Source organism: Nelusetta ayraudi, unplaced genomic scaffold (genome assembly GCF_046127955.1).
Source record: "Nelusetta ayraudi isolate G7.1 ecotype Tasmania unplaced genomic scaffold, CSIRO-AGI_Nayr_v1 ptg000082l, whole genome shotgun sequence".
Lineage (NCBI taxonomy): Eukaryota > Metazoa > Chordata > Actinopteri > Tetraodontiformes > Monacanthidae > Nelusetta > Nelusetta ayraudi.
Genome location: NW_027466132.1, coordinates 582,285 through 592,500, shown reverse-complemented (window position 1 = coordinate 592,500; position 10,216 = coordinate 582,285). Strand labels below are relative to the sequence as shown.

The 10,216-nt window shown below is 48.6% G+C and overlaps 1 protein-coding gene across 1 annotated transcript in view; it reads right to left on the bottom strand.

Moving 5' to 3' along the window:
- Positions 1 to 9,719, bottom strand: part of sec63 (SEC63 homolog, protein translocation regulator) — a 12,220-nt gene extending 2,501 nt beyond the window's left edge. The window contains exons 1-20 of the mRNA XM_076044520.1: positions 9,417 to 9,719; positions 8,582 to 8,681; positions 7,146 to 7,260; positions 6,805 to 6,917; positions 6,635 to 6,696; positions 6,319 to 6,377; positions 6,134 to 6,184; positions 5,891 to 5,999; positions 5,278 to 5,372; positions 5,018 to 5,150; positions 4,379 to 4,471; positions 4,138 to 4,283; positions 3,878 to 4,025; positions 3,547 to 3,629; positions 3,246 to 3,311; positions 3,004 to 3,156; positions 2,718 to 2,891; positions 2,222 to 2,422; positions 1,251 to 1,355; positions 1 to 143 (exon numbers count right to left, since the gene is read on the bottom strand). The exon at positions 1 to 143 is cut by the window's left edge and continues 2,501 nt beyond it. Coding sequence (XP_075900635.1) covers positions 6 to 143; positions 1,251 to 1,355; positions 2,222 to 2,422; positions 2,718 to 2,891; positions 3,004 to 3,156; positions 3,246 to 3,311; positions 3,547 to 3,629; positions 3,878 to 4,025; positions 4,138 to 4,283; positions 4,379 to 4,471; positions 5,018 to 5,150; positions 5,278 to 5,372; positions 5,891 to 5,999; positions 6,134 to 6,184; positions 6,319 to 6,377; positions 6,635 to 6,696; positions 6,805 to 6,917; positions 7,146 to 7,260; positions 8,582 to 8,681; positions 9,417 to 9,540 — 2,268 coding nt within the window. The 5' untranslated portion in view covers positions 9,541 to 9,719 and the 3' untranslated portion in view covers positions 1 to 5. The remainder of the gene's footprint in view (positions 144 to 1,250; positions 1,356 to 2,221; positions 2,423 to 2,717; positions 2,892 to 3,003; positions 3,157 to 3,245; positions 3,312 to 3,546; positions 3,630 to 3,877; positions 4,026 to 4,137; positions 4,284 to 4,378; positions 4,472 to 5,017; positions 5,151 to 5,277; positions 5,373 to 5,890; positions 6,000 to 6,133; positions 6,185 to 6,318; positions 6,378 to 6,634; positions 6,697 to 6,804; positions 6,918 to 7,145; positions 7,261 to 8,581; positions 8,682 to 9,416) is intronic.
- Between the last annotated feature and the right edge of the window lie 497 nt (positions 9,720 to 10,216).

Below are 10,216 nucleotides of genomic sequence, written 5' to 3'. Positions count from 1 at the left end.
CACATTCAGTCGTTGTCCTCGTCGTCGTCCTCGCTCTCCTCGATGCCGTCGCTGTCCTCCTGCTCCTCGTCCTCCTCCTCCGTGTCGGGGATGTCCCACTGCGGGTGGTTGTCCACCATGGCCTTGGCCTCGTGCACCTCCAGCTGCAGGGGGCGCACGGGAGACAGTTTAGCGAGTGTGTTCTGCATGTCGCAAAAGATTTTTTTTTTTTTTGCATTAATTTTTTATTTTTTTGGAAGTGCGGCTCACAATTTGTACAAAATGTCAGGTTAGGTGTGAAATGTTTGGATATTTTGAGGAAAAAACAGCGACATGAAGTGGTTAAATTTTAGACCGCAGCATCTTTCAATGTCCCTCCCCCTCCCGAGCTTGCCAGTGAGCTATGCGCATATGCCGAAAAAACTTTGACTTCCGCATTAATGGGCAGTAGAGCGTGCGCGGTAGCGTCACTTCCCAACATGCCACCATAACTTACATGAACTATTTGGCCAATCGGAACCATTCTGGAGAACGTCACTTACAGATACGTCAGGACGCAGCCAATCAGGACGAGCTGAGACACAGCATTTACGACATCGCCACGCTGGGAATAAACTCTTTTTGTTGGTGATTTTCTGGCCTTGATCATTTTTTTAAACGACTAAACCATAACTGGAAACAGCCAGCGACCAAGGCGGTTAAAATTAAAAACACGTGTGGGAGAAGAAGGTGGGAGAATGAAATGATCGCTGTTGGGAGGTGCAAAGAGGCAGCGCACAATGTGGGAAGCCACTCGCTGAGATTAAGAAGGCGATCTAAAAGTGCAGCCAAAGTGAGAACCTCATGGGAATTCCTTAAAAGTTCCACGCAGCGGAGCAGCACAACCCTGTGGCGGAACGATGATGTTACTGAGGGACCCGGCGTTGCGGCCACCAATCACAACACGTGAGAGCGAGCAATGCGGTGTTTATGATGTTGTATTCAAGTTTGACCTCTGACAAACAGTAGCTGCTTTGCATGACCCCTAGGATTGTGCAAAACCTAAACATCACAATAAAAAAAAACTAGTCATGGAAACAGCTAAATTTCGACCGAGCTCAGTTTTTCAGACCATTCGATGGAAACACCTACAAATCGCAATTTTACATTGACAAAATTTTAGAAATATTATTAATATTAATATTTATTTTGTGAAAAACTGTAATGGAAATGCAGCTACTGATTGAACCCGTGCAGAAGGTGGGGGTGAACGCGGCAAAAATCTCCATCACCTTTAGTGGTTTGATCTGGTCGAGTCCCATGAAGGAGTCGGAGCGGAGGATGACAGAATATTGGTAGTTGCCCGTTTTGGAAGGAGCTGGAAACTTCAACTCGACCTGCAGAATAAATGATAGTAACAACGATAATTATCATGATTATTATTATAAAACCACAACATAGAGAAATTATCCCTTGCAAAACATTTAAAAATTCCAAAAAGGAAGCAAAAGTGGTCAAGGACAGACACCATAATTACAGGTTGAAAAAAATATGTTGTTGGTTGTCTGAGGAGGGGAGGTGGGGTTTAAAATGACATGTCGCACAATAACAGGGGGTCCCGTCTGTAAATATTTGCCCAACGATCCCTCGGGCTGCGGTTAGCGGGTTGTGAAATTACATAAAGGGCAAACAATCTATTCATGGGCACCGGCGAGGATAATTATTATTCATTTAACGTGGGCGGCGAACGGGGCGTGAACAGCAAAACAGCCGACGGGAGCGGCCCGAGTGACGGACTAATTAACTGTTGGAGGCGGAAGCCGACGTGTTTTCTCACCTGCCTGTCTGAGCAAATGACCTCACCGTCGACACCTACTGGCGGCGCCGGCGGAAAGGTGCGAGCGGTGCAGGTTAAACACGATCGCACGCCTCTGAGCGTATAATGACATGTCTGCAAGGAAGTGGGGGTGGGGAGGGGTGTGTGTGTGTGTGTGTGTGTGTGTGTGTGTGTGTGGGTGGGGTGGGGGGTTGCCTAGCAACAGGAAACAAGAAATGTGAGCGCACTTGCAGCGTTTTAACTTCTTTCTTTCTTTGTGCTGTGCACAGGCGGAAGTTCAAACAGGCCTTTTCGCAGCATTTCACGCATTTGAATTTGAACGTTTAACGCTTGAAGTGAGTTTGTGCGCGACTGAAGTCCCACCCGCAATTCTGCGTGGGGGATTTTCCTCCTGTTTTTAATGCTGGCTAAACATGAAGGCCTCACCTCCTCCGTGTCCTTTAGCGTGCACACGTGGTAGGGCATGGAGACCAGGGTCTGGTCCCGGCGGTCGGCGATGTAGAGCCACCACCACTCCTGCTTCTCCTCGGGGAAGTAGAGGCTGTAGGCAGCGTGTGTCACCTTCGACTTGGTCTCCAGCAGCGCCCGCTCCCTCCGCTGGATGCTCTGCTGCAGCGCCTCCCACTCCTGGCAGGAGGAGGGGGGGGGAGGGGGGGGGGTGCACAGTTGGACGCAGGTTCAGGCCGAGTTTGGGTGGACTAGATACACTAGCAGTAAAAAAATAAAAAGTTTGGACACACTTTTTTCTTCTTCATCTTTACTACTTTCTACACTGTGGATACAAAGTTTGGCTGCAAAAGCATTCCATCACTATTTAAGCACTTCAGTAAAAAAACATCACGCGAGGATCTGACTGTTTCAAAACTGAAGCAGACCGCGACAACATCAACATCTCCCACCCCCGACGCTGCGACTCTCTGACCTCCTCGTCATCGCCGTCCATCTCGTCCAACTCGGTGTCGCTCTGCTTGTCGCTGTCCTCGTCCCTCTCGCTCGGCGAGTCCTTGTTGGCTTCGCCTTCGTCCGACTCGCTGCCCTTGTCCGACGCGTCGTCCTCGTCCTCCTTCGCCGGCGCTGCCGCAGCAGCTGCGGCCTCCTGCGAGATCGACGAGGGCCCCGGGTCGAGTTAGTGGCGGGTGAGGAAGGGCGACACCGGCGGCCCACACGCTCAGACAGACAGACGGACGGAGGCGACGGTGTATACGCACCCCTCCGGCCACGTTGCCGTTGGCCTGCTTGGCCTTGACGGGCGCCGGCGTGGCTTTTTTCTTGGTCAGCTTTTTCTTCTTGGATTTGGCTGTTTTCTTCGTCCCTTTACTCTTATTCTGCCACACTTTGGTTTTGGCTTTGTTGTCTCCTGCCTTCACGAGCAGAACAAACACACGGGTTTAGAGTCGACTCGGCTTTTTGCAGAAACAAGGGAGAGCGTCCAGAGTGGGCGTGGCCTTACTGCTTCCTCAGCTGGGGCAGTTTCTTCTGGGAGGCAAGACGCCTCCTGCTCTTTTTCGAACATCCCCTGCACACACACACACACACACACACACACACACACACACACACACACACACACACACACACACACACACACACACACACACACACACACACACACACACACAAGTGAATGAATTTCCGGCGATTGGCAGCACCCTCTAGTGGCCGGCGCAGCAAGTCAGAAGGTTGGACTTGAACTGGTGATTTTCTGGCGGCAAAACACTTAAAACACGCATCGGCACAGGAGCGGCTCTTACCGCCATCCGTTTTCTTGTTAACGTGACTGTTACTGTGACGATGGAGCCCGCTGTGATGTTGTTGCTGTCTTCATCGTCGAGCACTGCAGCGACAGGGGAGGGGGGGGAGAGATAAGGAAACGGCCTCTTAGTTTGACAAATGGCACCTTTTGATTTCACACTCAACAAGAGAAAACAAGCTGAGCAAATCCTCATCCAAATCCGTGGAAGGACAACTGTGACATTTAAGCACCGGCCCGAAAAGGGGACAAAAAAAATACTTGTCAGCTTCAGCAAAACTCAGATCGACTTGGACAGACCGTTGCTTCCAAACACGAGTCTCAGAACCCACCCTGCAGTTTGGTGTCCATGGTGATGTGGGGGAAGCTGCCCAGCACGGCAATGACCTCATCGTATTTGTCCTCGCCCAAGTAACGCAGCATGCTGCGTCTGTCCGAGTCCTTGAGGCTCACCAGGTCCTGCAGCGACCGAACTTTGTACTGGGGAAGGAGGAGGAGAAGGAGGAAGAGGAGGACAAACGCTTACAGCTCACACGCGTCTCATCCAAAACATTCTCCAACGACGACGACCCGAGGCGGACTCGGAGGTTACCTTCTTGGACATGCAGTAGCGGAGGTGCTCCTCCTCAAAGTGAGGCAGCTGCAGCAGCGGCGACTTGGCCTCCTGCAGGCCCTGCACGATCATCTGCGTCAGCTTCATGCAGTTCTCGATGGTGATCAGCCGTGGGGCGTGAAAACCTGCCACGCGTGCAAGAAGACGGCAGACGGGTGTTAAAAGCCAGGGGAGAGCGAGAAAGAGAGGGGGGGGCGTGGGGGGGAGAAGAGGTGCTCACCTCCTCGGCTGTTGGCCATCAGGATGAGCTGGCAGCCCACGTTGATCATCTCCTGCAGAAGAGCCGGACTCTTCCTCACCACAAACCTCTGATCTGGAACGCAAAGACAAGAGACGTGTTCTCCTGTTATGGGACGGTTTGGTTTGAAAAGAGACGTTGCAGTTTCTCACTGAAGGCATCGAAACTACGTATGGACACACATGAAATTACTGAGGAAAAAATTAAAGTGTAAAATAACTCAAAGACGTTTTATATTTAAACTCTTCAAAATATTTAGAGTTATTGAACGTGTTTTTCTTTGCTGCATAATTACATATATCTTGCTCATACTGATGTCTTCAGTATCTATCTGCAGTGTAGAAAGTTGTAAAAAAATATTGTTGCATGCAATTGCATGAGAAGATGTGTCCAAAGTTTTGACTGGTAGTGAATGTTAAATGCAGGATATTAAAGGGGAACCTATTCTCCAGATTTTGAAACAAAAAAACGTCTGTGGTTTTGACAATAAAAGTCCGGCCTCCGTGTTGTTGCTGCCAACACGCAGATGAAGAAAAACCTTCCCCATCAGTCACGTTACGAGCTCTTCTGCCCGCTAAACACTGCGGAGGGTCAGACAATGATTGGTTGGTCTCCTCGAACCTTCTTCGATCTCCTCCGACACTTCCATGCGTGCCAGGTGGGCGAGCACCAGCACCCTGGCCTTCAGGCTGTAGGGGTAGCAGAACGGCGGCTCCTTCTTCTTGACGTTGATGTTCCCCAGCTCCCGGATCAGCTGCAACAGGCAGTGGGAGGAGAGCGTGTTCAGGACACCGATTGGCCGGTTTATCCACAACCACCCCTCCCACCCAACCCCACCCCACGCTACCGCTCCGTGACTCGACATGGCAACTGGCTGTTACCTGTGGCACTTCAACGTTGTCCGTCGGCCGTATGGTGGCTTCTTTGTTGTTGCGGGGGTCGAACTCTAGGGACGCCGTGAGAATCATGGTCAACCCTGGAACGGGAGAGAGAGGGGCCGGGGGGGGGTATGTGTTTATTATACCAGATTGGCTATTTGGGCCAAAGCCATGTTGGTTAAATGAGTAACTACTGATTCACTCATCCTGCTGTTTAGTAACTGAAAGCAAAGCTGATTCCAACTCAATGTCAAGTGAAAAGGATGTTTTGATCCAAACACATTTAATCAATGGTGCCATGGTCAAACTGCAGTGACCCAATTACGGTCACTTCTACTGTGTAAGCAGACTCTTATCACATTCAGAACTTGCTTTTATGATGTTATGACCCTTTGCTGCCCATTTTACAATGTTATCTGCGTTGCTTATACTGTCCTGCATGGCATCGTCTGTCTTAACGTTTCAACTTTTAACTCATACCCCGCTGCTATCTCGGCCAGGCTTCCCCTGAAAAGGAGATCTTTGTATCTCGGTGGGACCCCCTTGGTTAAATGAAGGTTAAATTAACAAATAAATAAATAAATAAAAATGTAGTATTTAACAAATACAAACTCACGTTTCATGTTCATGTTGGGCGTCTTGTACAAGAAATGCATGAAGAGCTGCGTGGTGTTGATGAGGATCTGGTCTCCGCTGTATCGGATGGAGCGATACCACCACGTTCCCTATGACACCACAGGGAATGGAGGAAAAATTGTTAAAAGTGTTCAATGAAGCTGGGGACAAAAATGTAAGAACTCAGTAAGTACGCAGGCTTATGGTTATCTGTGCAACCATTGGATGGAGGCTGGAGACTTACAACAACCACAGGCAGGATGACCATGAAGGCTAATCCATAGACCAGCAGCACCTGCAGAGAACAAGAGAACCTTTTCAGCCTCAAACACACTTCAAAGTGAAGTTTCTACAGAAAACACTGGCAGACATGGAGGATTTTTTTTTTTATTGATTCCAGCTCAACTGATGTGATCTAGAATTATCTACCAGCATTGAGTTCTTCTGGTCCACAATCCAGGCAGGCAGGGCAATGCCGAAACTGGTTGCTGCAGAAGAGAAGAGAAATGAAGAGTGCTACCTCACTTGCACACTTTGCACAATATGAATTGCATCACACTTTTCTTTCTTCTTCTTTTTTTTTGTTGCTATTTCTACTTTTATTTGGAGGGGTCGGTCATGAAAAGATATTTCTTCCTGTGCATGCAGCCATCACACTCCTGAAAGTGTTTTCGCATCTCCTCGGAGAGACGCCGCTGCTGATTCATCCTGAACTGCTTCTAACGCGTTCGCAGCCTCCACTCACCTCCTGGACCGTCTGGGTTGCCGTACATCTCCCAGTTCTGCCGTGACTGCTCGTTGGTCAGACTGTGAAACACAACAAGAATTCGGATGACGCAAGTGACCCCAGATTTATTCATTTATTTCAGGGTTACTCATTAAAAGGTAAAGTCCGGCTTGGACAAAGGCACGTACGCGGCGTAGGCTTTGGCGATTCGCATGAACGTTGCCTCGTCTCCGCCTTTGTCGGGGTGAAACTTGAGCGACAGGACGCGGTATTGCTTCTTTATTTCTGACAGCGAGGCGCCCTGGAAAAAAAACAGACACCTTTAGCTCGACAGCCGGGTTTTGAGAGGCCAGTAAAAAGAGAATCAAACTCTCAAAGGAGTCCTGCAAGATCAGATTTTGTCTTGACAAAAAGTAAAGGTTCAACATCTTGCAGATAAAAAACTAAACTGTCTTTGTGGAACATGGGAACACTGAAACAGGACAGAGGGATTTCATCTCAAGTGTGTGTGTGTGTGTGTTTTTATTACCGGGTCCAAGTTGAGCACTTCGTATGGATTATACTCCTGGTACTCTCTGTCCAGTTTGGAAACCTTGTATGCAAGCAGCAGGAAGACAAGCCAGCCAAATAACAAGGCTGCTTTCCTAAAAACAGCAAGAGAGAAGCAGCTTTCAAAGCAAATATCACACACAAATACCTGGTATACTGGTAGAACCGGTGTACCGTCCAGAATCCTGTTCAAGCAATTAGCAATGCAAAGTGTGAGTTTGACAATGGACAATAGGAAGCGGCGCCACTCTGAACTGCAGCATTCCAGCAGGAGAGCAGGACAGGTCCTGACTGTTTGGTTTGTATGGATAGAAGTTAAAGCGGTTGCCATGACGATGGCACAAAAAATAAAAAGGCCCACTCTGCAGCATCTGTTGCCATGACAACCGCTAGTCCGTATGTGTTGTCTGAGCGGCTCAAGCAGCAAGGAGGGGGGGGGACAAAAAGGAAAAAACAAAAAGAAATGCCGGAGTTCTTATAATAAACGGCATCATTTTGACGCGGCTTTGAAGGGGAAACAAATACGGCGGCTTCAAGAGACGAGCCGAGGCGATTATTTTTGCTCGTCCCGTTTTATAAATATGCATGTCTGGTTTTTCGGGCTTCAGTCATAAATGCAACTGGGCAAATAAAGAATTTATCATCAGAGAGTTAAAACGGGATCTGGGTCTAGCTGGAGACAAGGAGGGGAAGCACAAAGGAAAGAATACAGCGGGCAGCATGGACCAACGCAGGGAGAGATGGAAAGACAAGAGGTGTTGAACAACCCTTAAAGCTGATATTTTTCCATGACGCACACATGTAGGTAAATACTGAGAGGGAAAAGAAGGCTTGCTACAGTGTGTTTACACTGTCAGAGCGAGTAAGCAAGAGAGGTTTACACGTAGGGGGAAGCAAAAAGCTCCAAAGAGGCACAAACACATGTAGGAGGCCACGGCTCTGAGTGCAATACACGCGTGTGTTTTCTCTGCCTCATCTTCATCTTCAACGGTGACGCAAATCGCTGCCCATCTGGAAACACACGCACGCACTCGAGTGGACCGACAAGCTCTTTCTCAATGCAAACAGCCGGCAAAGGTCGCAGCCAAAACAACAGCAATGGATGAGACATTTAGCAACGGACCAGAAGGGGGCGATCCCTCCCGATCCTCTGACTAACAGGATGAGCATGTGTTGCTATATATACATAATATAAAAGGATTTAAATCAAAGCTGCGTTCATGCACTTATACGGTTCAAACTGTTGAGTCATATAAGGTGTCAAAAACCTGATAACTGTGCTTTAATTGAGGAAATTCTCCAAAGGTTGCAGTCTAAGCAGCTGGTCAAGGATTTTGCATTTTTATTTCGTTCTTGCCGTTTGAGTCGGGTTTCCTTTAATGTTCACTTTGTAATTGTGAAAACGCAGGCACTCACTTTAGTGTTGGAACTACGCTCTGCTGCGACTTCATCACCCTGAGCCGGTACCACAGACACCTGCCATGGACCCTCCGCAGGCTCTTCAGACGCAGTTGCTCTGGGGGTGGGGGGAGAGAACAGAACAGAAGGCCATCGGTGGCATGTTAGTGGAACTCGTACCGGTTTGGAATCGACCACGAACAAGACAAGAGTTGGGTTCAGACCATTCCCGACAGGTCATTGGAATGACAGCAACAATGATTTGACTCCAGTTAGCAATGTGACAGATTATCTGAACAGTAATCTATCAACCCTCTGGCTGGTTAACCCGCAGTTTGCACTCCCTAGTTACATAAGCACTCCTAGAACTGCATAAAGCCGTTGTTGACAAACAGATAAGGTGTGCATATAAGGGTGAAGGTTGGAGGAAGCCAGTCAAGGCATGCAGGTAAACTTCTGAGTGGTGGAGACGGGCCCCCTCGTCCCCCCAAAAAAACAAAAAAACTGTTTGAATCATGTTTCCTCACTGAGGTTGCACAACCGCATCCTTTCCCTTAGTCAACGCAAGCTTATTAAACACAGAACTGTTGGAGCAAATCAAGGTGCATGACCTGGAGCCGCTTGACGAGCAGCGGCAGACACTTGAACGCTACCCTGTGGCAACGTCAGTTTCCTCCCGTGGACCTTTTGTGACGACACGCCTAGCTGCAATCACGGAGGGACGTGACCACAACGCCACGCCAGCAACTGGTAGAATTTCCGAGGGCAAAGATATTCGACCGCGATACAGTCTCTGGGGTGACTTAGCTTACTTTAGGGTGCGCTAGCAGTGAGCCAGACATTTGGGCCTTACCAGCATTCTGATCCCGCGGCCAGAGGTAATATGTGGCTGGGATCACAATTAATCCGACGAAGGACGTGAGGAAGTAGAAAAACGTGTTGCCGCTGTCGTCATACTGGAACTGTTGCCCGGCCATTTCGCAGCGGGGTCGCCGTTCTTCTCCGCCACGACTCTTCCCCCTTCAAGCCAAATCTGTTCGACTTGACAGACCGTTAGCTAGCCAGCTAGCATCCAGTCAAAAGCGGCTCTGGACGCAACAAACGGTGTACGTGGTCTACGCCTGCGCAATGACACGTTTCTTCTTCTGCGGCACGTTCGGCACTGTCGGTGGCGCTCCAACGACGTCCAGTGGCGGGAAAGGGAGGGTGTAATTATGAGATAAGGATCGCGAAATTAAATGACTAGAAAAAAATTTGTATCCATGAACATCCCGTGTTGATTCAACTGCTCCTGCAGAAAGAGAGTGACACCCGGCGACACCGAGAATGCACTAACAGCGATAGCGCCATCATTTCCCACTGATTAGAAAGGATTTACAGACGTTTCCTATTTCTTTATTTTATGTCATAGTTACGAGATATTTTCTCGTAATTACGTGATCCTGATCTCATAATTACGAGATAAGGTGCCTACATTTTTTTGTTATCCAGTGAATGCAATGCTACCTATGAATTGTAACTGTTGTGGTTTTGATTAATTTTTTCCCTCGTTTTGTGTCTTTCCTGTGGCTTTAATGGTGATCCAGTTAAGTTAATACTGCTTACCATGTTTCTTTATATGGTTTGAATGTACAAGTACTTGTTGTATTAGGG